This window comes from Suricata suricatta, chromosome 3 (assembly GCF_006229205.1).
Source record: "Suricata suricatta isolate VVHF042 chromosome 3, meerkat_22Aug2017_6uvM2_HiC, whole genome shotgun sequence".
Lineage (NCBI taxonomy): Eukaryota > Metazoa > Chordata > Mammalia > Carnivora > Herpestidae > Suricata > Suricata suricatta.
Genome location: NC_043702.1, coordinates 54,735,875 through 54,750,271, shown reverse-complemented (window position 1 = coordinate 54,750,271; position 14,397 = coordinate 54,735,875). Strand labels below are relative to the sequence as shown.

Below are 14,397 nucleotides of genomic sequence, written 5' to 3'. Positions count from 1 at the left end.
GAATAAAAGTTTAAAGCTGAAGGTTATTTATGGTTGTACAGAGATGAGACCTGAGTGGCTATTTACGAGCACGTGATTCCAATAAACTTTGTTTTATGGCTTGAGAGTTGACAAGCCAAAATATAATTCCCACCATAAATTAGGTTAAGAGCATACAAGTGCAGATGCTTGGTTCTTGGAGCAGCGATAGGGAAGTGAGAGGCTCCAGCTAGCGCCAGGCTCAGAAGGAGACAGTTCGACTCCCAGTTCCCCTGCCCACTGGGAGAGAAAACCAGTAAGTCACTTATTGCTTTTTTCCAGGGCAATTCCAGGGGTGGGGGATCTCTGCCTTGTCTTTTCTGCCTGGGGTGAGGAGAAGTCCCATCGAAGTTAATGTTCATTTTAGCCTAAACCTAAATTAACACATAGAAAGGGAATCCTGGCCTCTTCCTCTCCCTCCTGGACATAGAAAGTTAGGAACTGAGCGCTCCTACCTCACAAAAGGGACTTAGTGTCTCTCTCTTCCTCATAATGGAGCATCTGCTTGAGACATGGAATGAAACTGTGGTAGTCTAGGTGAACAGAGTGAGGGGGGAGGGGGGAGAGGGAGAGAAAGGATGGGGATGGAGATGGCTTTGCCTCTGAAATTTCTCAGAGAAGACTGCCATCATAGAAGGGATGAAAACTTAAAGCTGGACACCAGCCCCTGTGAGGATCACCGCTTTGCTTTGTGGGCTCTCCAGAAGTAATACTTAACAAAATACTGTCAAGTCCATAGAGCCGCATAACAACCTAAAGCACTGCCATTTACCTTCAAACCCATCGATTTTCCTCCTCCTTCGTTATCATTTGGGTCCTCATTTCCCTTGGAAATTGCCCTTTGTTTTGAATTGGAGCAGAAGAGGGAAGGCAAGTCCCAGTCATGCCTGGTCCTTCTTTGGAAAGGAGAAGACAGGTTTTGGGGATGCTATTTGGGGCTGGGCAATTTGAAACTAATCTGAAACTGGCAAAAGGGGTTGAATTGCTCCAGGCGCGAGGCTGACAGGGAGCTGGGGCAGGGGAGACAGATGCTGCGGCTGCCCCCCCCTCAGTGGACTTTCTCCCACCCGGCTGATTGTGCAGAAGGAAACACACAAAGGCCCATTTTCTCCTCGCTTCCCGTTTTCCCACTGGGGAGACCCTGTTACAGGCAGCCAGAGTCTGGCCAAGCAACCAGTAAGGTTTTGCCCAAGGGTGCATGGAGTGGGGGAGGTGATGAGGGCCATACTCTGCTACTCCCCGGGTCTGCCCTTGAGGACTGCGGTCTCCTGCTCCGCGGAGAACTTGGCGCAGTTCCTGGGGGCGGCACCCGAAGCAGGGAGGTCTGGGTATTGGTGGGGTGGCCGGGCCTTGTCATTTTTCTGTGTATCCTCTATCTTTGCTTTATTATCCTGTGGAATTTAAGTGACCCCCGTTTTCATTGCAACAGGTTCGGGACCATGAGAAGCTGCCGCTGTAAGTACCTTCCCGTTTCTTCCGAAATGCGAAGAGGCGGTACGGATAACTGGGGGCCGCGCCAGAAGAGTGGGCGGGTGGAAGACCGGCCCTGGCTGCCCTGGCCTGGCGGTGCAAGGCAAGCTCTCTTCGGGAGGGTGGAGGCTCTAAGTTGATTGAACTCCTGGATAGATTTTCTGGGGCCTAGTTCAGTCACCTATCCAAGAGAACACACCGCAGGCGCTCACCCTTGTGTCCTTGGGCCTCTGCGCCTTCTGGGCCTCCCCAGGCCTCCCCCCCTTGCACAGGTGCAGCTCTGCAGCAGCCTAGGCTTCTATTAGGAGCTTGCAGCTAATTAGCAGCCCGCTCTATTAACAAGTTGCGGCGAGCATCGCTTTCTGCCGAACCAACCTGCTAAACACCAAAGCAATGCGATGCTCCTCCGCCCCCCAGCCTGGCTTGACGTGGTCCAGCCTGGCGCAAACTTCCCTTGTCTTGTTTTGTTTTTAATAAAAAGAAGCAGGAAAGAAAGAAAAACGTTAACCTCCACGGCTGCGGGTGTGTGGAGTTGGCCCTCTTCCGGGAAGGGCTGCAAATTCTGAGCTTTACGTGGAAACCCCTCCTCGCCCCTCCCCTGGCCCCGGCTCCAGAGATTTGGGCTCTGGGCTGGGGACACCGGCTGAGCGAGGAGGGAGACAGACATAAGAAGCTTCTGGTTCACTTCTGCTTCTCTGTAACTGCAATTCAAGAATTTTCGTGCCAGACCCGATAGTGTTGCAAGCAAAGATGGTTTTGGTGGTGGTAGGGACGGTAGAGTTGGATGGGGACAGAGATTCTTGGGGTCCTGGGCTCAGAACTTTGGATCTTTCTGAGTTGCAAGTATCGTGGAAGACAGGTACATTTCTGAGGAGGCCAGGAAGACTATCTCCCATTTAAGGTGATGGTAGTGGCAGGAGAATTAAGGAAAAAATAGTGACCCTTCCTTCACTGCAAAATGGAGATTATTTTATTTTAATGGGGGATGAAATGTAGGAAGGCGGTAGGAGCCAGGCACCCACCCATCCTCTCTGGTGAGACACCCTCTTTCCAGGGTGGAAGAAACTGGGGTTTGGCTCTGGGCCAGGTTTCTTTGCCCTCCAGGGTGGGCAGCCTAGTTAACTCTCTGGGGGCTGTTTACCCCCAAGAGTGGAGATAACACCCAGTTCATAATTCCTCTCTATTAATCAGGCTGGCTTAAGTGAAAACGGCTCTGGGCTCCAGGCTGGAATATCTGGTGTCTCGTCCCCAGGACACCCTGGTTTTGCCCCCCTTCCTGCTGCTGCCCCTGCTCTGGGTGCTCATCTCAGGCGGGGCTCTTCCCTTGCAAACCCACATTCGGCACCCTGGAGCTGAACACAGCACAAAAAGCCTGAGAGATCAAAAGCATTTGTATGGGCAGTTGAGCGGGAGGTGAATATTTAACGCTTTTGTTCATCAATAACTCGTTGGCTTTGACCTGTCTGAGCGAGTGGAGCGATAAGGTGAAATGCAGGTCACAGCGTCTAACAAATATGAAAATGTGTACCTTCACCCGGGTCCCCACCCGGCCCAGCAGGCTCCCCCAATTTGTCTGGATAAAGCCTAGGCCCAGTGTCCCCAGGCAGGCAGGTGGGTATGTGGGAGCACTTGGCATTAGGGGAAGTTGGGGGGAACCACCCTCTTGAACAAGAAAAGTTGGCGTGGGGCAGGCAGCCTCAGACTCTCATGAGAAGTGGCACCCAGGAAATCCCTATGAAATAGCCAAAGCACTGGAACCAGAGGATGGGGGGATGAGGGTGGGGAGTATGCAAAGTGCAGAGTAGAAGCAGGCAGCCAATTTTGCCAGGCTGAGAGGCAGAAAAGAGTTTCTCTGCCCTACTCCACCGGATCAAGGCTAAGGCTGAAACTAATTTTTGAATCCTAAGGAGAAAATTAAAACAACCAAAAAAAATTATTTTAGCACCTCTGGCCTATGCTCAGAGATCCAAAAGCCCCACTGGAGCCGAAGCATCCTTCCGCCCCTGAAATCCATCACGCCCCTGAGTGAGTCTGTGTTCCTGGTGCCCTAAACTGAGGAGTGAGCCCTAGACAGCGCTGAGACACTGGGGCGGGTTGCAATGCATGAACTTTTGTACTCTTGTGTGCTGCTGTCGGCAAAGCAAAAATAATGAAACTTTGTGATATGTTTGTAAATGATTTTGGATGACCCCTCGCCCTGCCCTTCACCATTAGCACACCGACCCCAGCCCAGGGCAGCTTGGTGCCTGCAAGCAGTGCCTGCCGCAGGGTCTACAGCTCAGGACGGAGAGACCAGCCCCGCACAGGCCCCGGAAGGTAAATGCAAGTCCTCTTGAGGAACTAGCTTTGTCAGTCAACCTGGCTTGCCCCTGCGTTGGGAAGAAGAATGGGCAGAGGATATTCCCCTCTTGCATCTTTTCTCCTGCCACTAAGGGCATTTGCTCCTTTCTGGAAAATACCACTTGATAAGGGGGGGAGGATTTTGAGAGGAGGGTAATAAACCCCCCATTTCTGGGATGGATAATTTTTTCTTCTTTTCTTTCTTTCTTAAGAAGATTGTCTTGTCTCCTTGGCTGCTCGGTAACTCCGGCTCTCGTACACGGATGGGGAACTCGTTGCTGCAAATTGTCACCAAGCTCTTCAGGCTACCTGAACCCTCTCTGAGAGTGCGAGTGGCTGCGTCGGGCTGGTGATGGCTCCGAGGAAGAGGCCGGGGCTGGCAGCTGTCTGGGTACCCACTCTAGGTGGAACCCGGAGGTAGTTAACGTTGTCTATATATACCCTGTAGAACCGAATTTGTGTGGTATCCACATAGTCACAGATTCGATTCTAGGGGAATATATGGTCGATGCAAAAACTTCACGTTTCTCCGAAATAGCCATAGTCGGAAGCTGAGGCCAGAGGCAACCGGGTGTGGGTCAGTTTCCTTTCCATTTTATTACCTTAGACTCCAAGAAGATGGACTGAGCCTGGTGACACAGGGGAGCCTCCCTCCCCGCAAGCCCCACACGTTTAAACAGAGGTTCCCCTGTAAACCCTTAATTGGTTGCATGAACGCAGGGCCGAAGGGCTAGGATTGTGGGGACTGGGGAGCAAGGTGGAAGGCGAGGTAGCCCCAGCCCCAACTCTGCTTTCAAGGAGCATGAGGTGAGGTCAGAGGGTGCCCAGTGAGTGGGCTCACAGGTCGTTGACTGCCACGTGGGAAAAAGGAGTGCAGGGTCCTTTGGAGCCCATCTGGGTGAGGTGGGGGTGCCATCATCACCTTCCAGGTCCACCCCTCAGCTGCAAGAGCTGGGTGGGGGTAGTCTTGCCACACCTGTGAGACCGACTTTGGCTAAAAACACTCCAGCCTGGGCACTCACAGAAAGCTTGGCAGTTACTCATCGCCTGATTTGATTCAGGCCAGCCAGACTGTTGTAACTTTTGGGTGACCCTGGGGAAGACAAAGCCAGGACTCAGCCTTTGTATGGCAGAGTCCCCGTTCCCGCGGGCGGGCAAAAGCCCTGTCTGCCTGGGGTACTCTACCCAACTCAGAGGCTGCCTCACCCACCCACCTTTTGGCATTCTGCAGCCTGACAGACTTGGGATTTCATCCCCCCCTTGACCTGTACCCATCTGGGGGAGCACTTTTCAGCGGGGGTGAATGGAGAGGACGCTGGAGGTTAACAAAATCAGTGGCAGACAAAAGCTGGGATTACCTGCCAGGAATGAGGGCACTGGGAATAGGAGAACTACATTAACATCTGGCAGGGGCCCTCAAATGTGCCATGGCGAGTCACTTGATTACACGTATGTTATTTAGTTAAATTTGTGAAAATTATGAGATGCTCACCAACCCGGTGATAAACTCGCTTCCTCGCTATTGGCTGGCTTGGTCACATGGCCGCCAACTTTATTCAGTTGACAGCAAGTAGGAGGGCCCTATGGAAGGAGAAAAAAAGACAACACGAGAAAAATTAGTATTTTCTACCTTCTGAAATTAATGGCCATGAGTTCGTATATGGTGAACTCCAAGTATGTGGACCCCAAGTTCCCTCCGTGCGAGGAATATTTGCAGGGCAGCTACCTAGGCGAGCAGGGCGCCGACTACTACAGCGGTGGCGTGCAGGGTGCAGATTTCCAGCCCCCGGGGCTCTACCCACGGCCCGACTTCGGTGAGCAGACCTTCGGAGGCGGCGGGCCTGGGCCCGGCTCGGCGCTACCCACGCGGGGTCACGGACAAGAACCCGGCGGCCACTACGGAGCCCCAGGAGAGCCGTGCCCCGCGCCCCCAGCGCCGCCGCCCGCTCCCCTGCCCAGCGCCAGGGCCTGCAGCCAGCCGGGAGGCCCCAAGCAGCCGCCCCCCGGGACGGCGCTCAAGCAGCCCGCCGTGGTCTACCCATGGATGAAGAAGGTGCACGTGAATTCGGGTAAGGCACGGCCCAGTGACCTCTCAGTCCCCACCCCAGCCTGGATGCCTGGGCCCCTGAGACGGGATACAAGTGGGTGGGGGCTGGTGGGGCTTCAATGGGCGCTGCAATTACTCTCTCCATAAATTTTTATAGCTGAGGGAGCAGGCCGGGACCATGTGGCCGGCTGCTTGGCTGTGGGCGAAAAAGGGGGTGGAGATGGGGGTGGGGTGGGAGAGGACTTCATTTTCAGAGCAGACGGAACCTGGTAGAAGGGGGGGGGGGGATTTCCAAAAGGCTAGGGAATTCCGGAGCTCTTGGTGGGCCAGGGAGATGGGAGCGCATAAGGGGATCCCCACCCGGTAGCCTGGGGGAGAGGGTGGGTGGGAGTGTGGGTGGGAGTGAGCGGGTGCGAGGGGTAGGGAGGACGAGAGGGTGGGAGGGAGGAAGGGAGCAGGCTGGGGAGTGCGCTGGGAGGGCTGCGGGCCTCGGGCACGCCAGGAAGTGAGCGGCAGTGGCGAGAGAGGCCTAATGTGGGGCTGGGCGCTGACCTGACCGTGCTGTCTGTTTTGTCTCGCAGTGAACCCCAACTACACTGGCGGGGAGCCCAAGCGGTCCCGGACGGCCTACACCCGGCAGCAAGTCCTAGAACTGGAAAAAGAATTTCATTTTAACAGGTATCTGACCCGGCGCCGTCGGATTGAAATCGCTCACACCCTGTGTCTCTCTGAGCGCCAGATCAAGATCTGGTTCCAGAACCGGAGGATGAAGTGGAAAAAAGACCACAAGCTGCCCAACACCAAAGGCAGGTCCTCCTCCTCCTCTTCTTCCTCCTCCTGCTCCTCCTCAGCTGCCTCCGGCCAGCATTTGCAGCAGTTGGCCAAGGACCACCACACGGACCTGACGACCTTATAGAAGTGGGGACCCTGGGCCCATTCCTCCTTGCGCTCCCGGCTGAGCCGAAGCTGCAGGGGCAGGCCGGGCTTGCTGTCACCTCCCTGGGCTCTAAGGTACTGTGGGGTGGACCTGGGATACGCCGGCCGCCCTCGGACTAGGTTAGCATCCTGCCCGAGGGCAGCCCCCTCCCTGAAGCGGGATGGGGGTGGGAGGGGGGCGGGATTCTCTCTCTAGGCATATTATCATATGGCAGGAGCTACTGAGAACATAAACCTTGGCGAGTCATTAAACTTATGAAAATCTCTGCTGTTGGATTTTGAATTTGCAAATGAAGGTTGGATGCTTTATCCCAGTGCGAATTTGAACATCCTTCCCCACCCCACCCCTCCAGGGATCTTGGTGGTTTAATAACGTGGGGGAGTTGAGGCAGAAGGTTGGCCACCCCTGTGCTAGGTGCTTTCAGTAGAAGCAGGAAAGCTGGGCCATGATTTCTGAACTTTCTGGGTTGTCTGTATAATTTCCGGTGTGAAAAAAATATATTTTGCTCCCAGTGGCCCCCATGCCCAAAGAAATCAGTCTAACAAGGAAGTGGAAATGGGTTATTTTATGTTTAGATTATATTTGCTTAAATATTTATTTGTTGGGGGATGGGGGACAGAAATAATTGACATCTTAATGCCAAAAATCTTAAGATGGTGAAAGGGGCTGAGTTTCAGGGAGAAGAATCAGAGATGTGTGGACTAACTTCTGGCTCTAACTGGCATTTTGAACTCCACCCCCTCCCCACTCCCCGGAAATGTGTGTAGGGGGCCCTTAACCCTTTTAGAGGGAAGCAAAGGGCCTACTCAAGCTTGAGTTCTTGAAAATATATTTCTACATGTGCTTTTTTCAGCACTGTGCTTACAACTAGTTCTGGGTGATTAAAGGAAAGGGAAAAGAGAAAGAAACAAATGGTCCAACATTTTCCTTCTGGGGAAAGAAAACAAAACCTCTATGTTCTGGGTCATTAGATAATGACTGAATTTTCTGTTCCAACTGGATTCCAAATGCTGGATTCCAAAGAACCCATATAGCAGTATTTTATAGGAACTGGTGTATGGCCTACATGGGAGAGGAGGTGTGGGGAGAAAGTGGGAAGGTGGGGCAGTCTTGCTTTAAAAAAGAAAAAGAAAACTAATTGAATCTAGAAGCCCACAAAAGTTGGTCTTAGGGGTTTTTCCCTGAAGTTTTCTTATTTTTTAAAACAAACGTAAGGAAGTTTTTCTCAACCCATTAATTAGAAGCAGAGATTGAGAGTGATTGTTTTGAAACCACTATTCTTAAGGAAGAGGGCCTGAAACTTTTATACTTTTACAAACAACAGGAATGATGTTCTTTAGTCACTTTTCTTATGCCTTGCCTGAGAAGGATTCAAAGCTCATTTTTTTTTAAATGCTGACCCTTAAGGATAAGGGAAGAAAGAGTCACAGGTAATGGCCAGAGTTCATATACTCAAATGAAACAGACTTTGGAGGTTTAAACCCCAAAGCTGTGGGCTCCAAAAAGAATTCCCTGGATGTAGCTACCAAAAAGTGACAAAAGAGAGGAAGGAAAAGGTATGAGCTTGAAAGAGAGATTAAGAACTGGAGCTATTTTTTTCTCCAGTGTTTCAGAATGCTTTAGAAAGTTCAGAGATAATTTTTTAAATATTTTTAAGTGGAGGGAGAAAAAAAAAAAAGACTTTTTCTGCACGCATGTTCTTTGGTGTCTCCTGAGAGCTGAGAGCAGGTATTCACTGGAGTCCCTAGGCTGAAATTCCACTTCTCTAAAGTATCTTCCAAGCCTTGGTCTTTTGTATTAGACCCTGTGGACAGCTCTTTGTTCCTCCTTGGGGTGAGCCTGGCTCTCAGACTTGCACATGGCAATACTTGAATATCGCCACGTCGGGATATTAAAGATGGATATTCCTGCATTATTCGCATCATTGTTTCTATGACAAAAAGCAAAGAGTTCATACATAGTCAAGGCGTCTCTTTTCTGACGCCCTCACGTTGAGAAGCTGAAAAGGTATTTTACTGAAGTTCGGCTAAATTAGAGAATCAGGTTCATCCAGAGGACAAATTTTCTATTCGATTAGCTGTATTTCAGCCGAGAGGACTGACCTCTAAACCCTTAACCTTTTGGACTCTGACTACCGTTCTCTTCTTTTTTTCCCCCCTCTAACACGGAGAGCAGCCTTTGGATGTAGCATTTGAAAAGAACCGCTATCGTTAGGCAAGTTGGAAAGTTGCTAAAATTCTTTCCTAAAGCCCAGACCTGTGAATATAGTGAACCTTCTCCTTGAGAGGAGGGAAAAGTATATATTTTCACAACACCTAACTACATATATATTATAAAGATTATTATATAGATTTCCCCATTCCCAGAAGTTCAGGTAATTCACCCCAGCTTCAGACCAAATGCCAAAACTACTTAACTGACTTCACCCATGTCTCAGAGGAAAACCAAGAGGCGTGTTTTGAGGAAGAAAACCCACGCTCCTTCTCAAACATAGCTTCACTACTTTGAAAAGTAACTAACTTAATCAGAGAAACAACTTCTTTGTTTATAAGTCTCAGTTCTCCTGAGTTTCCTGGGATTGTCTTTTGAAATGTTAATGGAGCTCGGATGGCCCAGGGGTCAGTCCTCATCCCTGTGGTCCCAATCGGACCTCCGCATCCATTTGGGCCCACAGGAGTGGGGCAGGGAAGCAGCAGCGACCACCCCCCCTTTCCAGAAACCACCTAGGGCAGGGAAGGAAATGAGTTTCCATCTGGGAACATACTCTGGAGAAACCTAGATGTGAAAAGACTCCGTGCCCATTTGCTTTCATTTGTTTCCAGTTTGTTCCCCCAAATATGAGCCAGAAGTGTTTGTTTTGGTGGTGTTTTTTTTTTTTTTTTAAAGCTGTGTTGGGGTCGTGACTGGGGAGGAGTGAAGTGTTTACTGAGGACATTGCTCCTCAGACTCCCATCTCACTTTGTCCACTGCAGCCTTTTGTTGGGAGATGACATTGTCTGTCAGCCCCATGGTGTCTGTTCACACAGGATGCTTTTTTTAATAGAATTGACCAATGTTCTGCTGCCACTGATTAAAGTATTATTTATACTAATTGTTGCCTGTAGTTTTGATGTAATTCATTGATCTATATTTGAAATAATAAAAGGTGTAGTGAAACTTCCATCCTGTTTGGTGCCTCCAAAGAAGCATTCTTCATTAAGTCTTCTAAAAGCTAACATTCAGTATAAACAATTTATTATTTTCTGCATTGTGCCTGACATGTGAAGGTTAAAGTGTGTAAGGGTTAGCAAATCTGTCATTAACCTCTCCCCCACACTTACACAGTCCCAATTTGGCCACCATGTTTTGTGAGCATTGGAAAGCCTAACGTTGGATTCAGGCTGCAGGGCATTATTTTTTGGAAGAAAAATAAGTAACTTCCCAGGCCAAAAGGAGGCTCCTGGTTGGCTTCCTGCCTGGCCTCGTTTAGCTCCAACCCCTTCAATCTCTTTGTCTTGTGGTGGGTGAGAGCCCTACCTGCCCCTCAACTCTGGGAGAGTGCTGGGTTCTGGGCCAAGCTAAGACTGGCCAGTGGCTGCTCAGACCAGACCCCTCTGGCTTCCAATCTTGGACTCCTACTTTTCCTGTGCTATTCAGTCCCACTGGGGCCTCCAGCACCTGCCCCTCCTCGCCCAGAGCCCCCTCTGCCCTCCAGACGACAATAAACACTCCCCACTATAAAAAGTGGCCTGCGCTATTTTTTTCCGCAAAGGCTTTTTTCTCCTCTTTGCCGCGCCTTGGAGAGTGGGCCAAGACAGGAGTCCCAAAATAGCTGGGGGAGGGGGGGGGCTTGCTCGCGACAGGAAATGAGCAGAATGCATAAAATCAGACATGTGTCCTTAATATATGGAAGGGCTCGCCTCAGACGCGTGGACATGTGTATTTATAAGTGCGCAGACAGAAGTTTAAATATTCAGACACATTTTATGATTGTCCTCTGCCCGTCTTCTGGTTAATGGCTCCTCCTGTGCCCACCAATACATCAATACCGTTGTGTGTATTGAATCACGGGCAGGGACGAGGAGGAAGCGAGTCCATAGCCGAGCCCGCTCGAGTACAGTACAGTAAATCGGGACCCTCGGCAGAAGGCGCTTCCCGCCCGCCCGCCATGTTGGGGAGCCCTCCCTGCCCCCCGCGCCTGGCTGGGCGGCCGGGGCTCGCCGGCAGCCGGGGGAGGGCCTTTCATAACCCGGAGAATTTTCAAAGTGCGAGGAAGATGATAAGAATAGATTTCTACAAGTCCCGACCACGTGATTGGCGAAATAATTAATTCAGCACGTCCCTTAAGAAACACGGAGTCGTCATTAATCTGCCACGCAAAGGGCTCTCTCCGACTTGGAAAGTGCAGGGATCCCAAGAATATCACCCGCCGAGGGGGGCTGCGCGGCGCCCCCAGCCCTCCACCCTCGGCCCCCAGTGGCGGGCGCGGGAGCGCGGCCAGCAGGTAAATATTTTGGCGACTTTTATTTCTTCGGATTTAAATCCTTAATGAACTTAGCTGTCAGGGCCGCTGACAAATAGTTCCCTTTGCTTCCTGATTTGGAACCGCGCGCCGGCGAGAAGTTGTTAGTGGCTTGGATGGTGACCTTTGGTTCAGCAAAGCTTTGCACTTATGAAAAATTACCGAGAGCGGCCGAGTGTGTGTATGTGAGCGAGAGAGAGGGTGTGTGTGAGCATGTGGGGGTGGGCGAGGGGCGAGGGGGCGAGGGTGCGCGCGGGCTGCTCCGAAACAACAGGAGTTGTAAAAAAAAAAAAAAAAAAAAAAAAAAACCCGCCCGGCTGGGGGACGCGCCTGGCGCACGCGGGCCGAGGTTGCCCGGTCGCCTGTGTCTACCGGGAACAATGGTCGCTGTCACGGCATCTGCTGCCTATTCTTAAACCGGTGAGAAAAGGCCCCGGCCCTCTTTTCAAGCAAGGGTCGTAAATTTTTCTTTGCGTCATAATAGAAGGCTATAAAATCGAGTTGAAATTTTACCCCAGGCAGGTTTTAACCAACAGATAATGATTTCCGAGTTGCTTCTCCCACTCCCTTCCTTTCCCACCCAAGCTCTGCTGTTTCTTTTACCCCAGCAAGGAGTTTCTCCTTCGTCCTCTTCATTTTGTCGTTTCAATTTGGGGCAAGTTGTATAATAAAGGCGCGGGTTAGAAGTTCTTGCTGCCTAGGTGGGAGACCCTGGGGCGAAGGGGAGCCTGAGGCAGGGATGTGCGATGAGGGGTGCAAAGCTGTCTGTCCAGTTGCCTTCCATTTCAGCTTTTCTTCTCCCACACTCCAAGGAGATTCGAGGTCCCACTCGCCACTCCGCTCCTACCACCACCCCCCAGCTTGCCGGGGTCTGGGTTGAGGCGGCTGCCGGCATTCTCCTCCTTGAGCTTGAAACTCTGGGCCAGTGCCCGGGAGGAGAGCCTCTTTATTCGCCCCCTTCCCTGTCGTTGGCTTTGAGGATGGTTTCCGTTAGCTGGGGCTGGCTGCGTTTGGTAGTCGTTGTGGGACTGTGTGTATGTTTTGATTTCTTTTTTGGTGTGTGTATATTTCCCCGTCAGGACAGAGACAAAGTTTCCTCCGTTATGAATTATACATTCAAACAATAATACATTAATTCAATTATTCAAAGATGACAAATGTTTATGTGCTTTGCAAGTGACTCCATCGCAGATTCCGGGCGCTTTCTTTGAGCTGCTTGCGTTTTTCTCAATGAGAATTGGCTCCCCTCCCACCCCAACCCCACCCACCCCAACCCACCTCACCGTCCCCTGGTAGGCCCAGAGAAGGAACCCACAAAAAGCCTCCCCAGCTCTGCTGGCAGCCGGGCAGCCAACAGCCTCCCAAGTCCTGGGCTTGGCGGGCACCGGCCCGGGCTATTTTATCAGTGTGACAATTGCCCGGGTTGATGTGATAAATCATCGTAAGTAATTCCTGAAAGGGTGCGAGGCTGTTGGGGGCCGGGCGAGGACTGTAAATCTTTCCGGTTTATTGCTCTATGAACATATGCTCCGATTGAAGAAGGCTTAGATCCTTTCCTGGAGACAAATTCCCGCAAAGCGGCCCCCCTCTTTGGCAGGAGATTAACACTTGCTGCGGGCCCGTTGCTCGGCCCCTGGCGGGAGGCTAAGGGGGCGGGATACTCCGGTGGGGAACTGGGGGCACCCACGGTCCCGCTCCAAGAGGCGTCCCGAGTGGGCCTCCAGCCAGGCCGGTCCAGGTGAACAAAAGGAGGAGCTCCCTGAGAGGTCTGAGGGCTCGAAGCAGCCTGAGACCTGTCCTCCGGCACTTCCTGGGCCTCTGAAATGAGGATGAGGAGAACTTTAGCCCCTTCTCCCCGGCTCTTCAGGGGCTGCTGAGCACATTCACATTCGCCTTCGTTGGTCGGAGACCTCGAAAGCGGCGACAGGGCATCTGCTCCGTGCCCGATGCCGTTGGGAAGCAGAAGTGGCCAGGAAAAGGAGACTTCAGGGATGGGGTGGAGACTTCCACATGGTGCGGGATTCTAGGGTGTGGGTCGGGCTGGGAGACGACCTTGGGGCCTCCCGGCAGGCCGGGACCTGGAAGCCAGTCGCTCACCCTGGCCAGGAGCTTAACGTCTTTCTCAAACGCAGAATTGCTACCGTAAATTCCGCCTGATCACTCGGAGAGTGCTGGGAACAGGTCCCGATGTAATATTTCTAAATAGCAGCTCCCATGACTCCGGAATAAGCCCGGCTAGGACTGATTTCTCAGCCTCCTCGCCTTCTTGGAGGCGCCGCAGGAGGCGGGAAGCCGCGGCCTGGCAGTCGCTGGGCCTGCGGGGTCCGTCGGCCCTACCCAGGTTCGGAGGCGCGCAGTCTCGGCAAACGGCAGCTCGGCGCCTCGGCGGCTCCAGGCCGCGCAGAACCCGAGTGGGGCGCGCAAGACGCAGAGCGGGGAGACCGCTACGGGGCCGAACGGCTGCTTATGCGCCTTTTCTGGCTCTGAGGAGTGGCGGCGGCTCGTCTGCTGCGTGTGCGGAACGAGCCGGAGCCCCAGCGGGATGGGGGGTGGGGGTGGGGTTTCCCCGGAGTGACCGGCCTGGTCTGGGAGCTGGAGTCCCTCACCGTAGGACTGGAGCCGGTGCTGTGCCACAACATATTGCCTCGACCCGGGAGGGGGAGAGCGGCCGGTCCGCCTGGCCCGGGTGCGTGCGGATGCGAGGTATCGGGCTCTACCGTGGAGCTAAGGGAAGGAACCCTGGGCCTCGGATGCTCCATAGCCACCTCCGCAGACACCTCTGAGAGGCAGTCTCTAAAATTTCCAATCCGCGGGCTCCTCCGGTGGAAGGCTGGACCAGGGTCAGAGGTCGTGGGGGGTGAGACTCTCAGCGCCCCTCATCCCCCTGGCGGTGGCCGGACTGGGGCTGGGTTGGACTCGAGCTGCGAGACCCGGGCTTTCTTTACGCTCCATACCCACTCATGTCTTCTCCGGGGAAGGGGCCCGGATCCCACGCTTCCCGCCCCTCCTCCTCGCCCCTAGGCCGGGCTGCGCTCCGGGGCTGGATGGCGTGAAAGTTTCAGCCTCAATCAGTACAATCTTCCC

At 52.7% G+C, this 14,397-nt stretch overlaps 1 protein-coding gene and 1 long non-coding RNA gene across 3 annotated transcripts; both read left to right on the top strand.

The window, feature by feature from the left end:
* The first annotated feature begins 643 nt into the window (after positions 1 to 643).
* LOC115287692 lies at positions 644 to 4,254 on the top strand. 2 transcript variants are annotated; one of them, XR_003906605.1, is made up of 4 exons: positions 644 to 687; positions 1,448 to 1,473; positions 3,703 to 3,804; positions 4,041 to 4,254. It is a non-coding gene; the product is annotated as an uncharacterized LOC115287692 (long non-coding RNA). The 2 variants fall into 2 exon arrangements; XR_003906604.1 differs by lacking the exon at positions 644 to 687 and adding an exon at positions 1,029 to 1,194.
* Positions 4,255 to 4,373: 119 nt separating this feature from the next.
* HOXD4 (homeobox D4) lies at positions 4,374 to 7,087 on the top strand. Its single transcript, XM_029934348.1, has 2 exons — positions 4,374 to 5,897; positions 6,457 to 7,087. Exons 1-2 carry the CDS (start codon positions 5,471 to 5,473, stop codon positions 6,789 to 6,791), a joined length of 762 nt encoding a protein of 253 aa, XP_029790208.1. The 5' UTR covers positions 4,374 to 5,470; the 3' UTR covers positions 6,792 to 7,087.
* Positions 7,088 to 14,397: the final 7,310 nt, after the last annotated feature.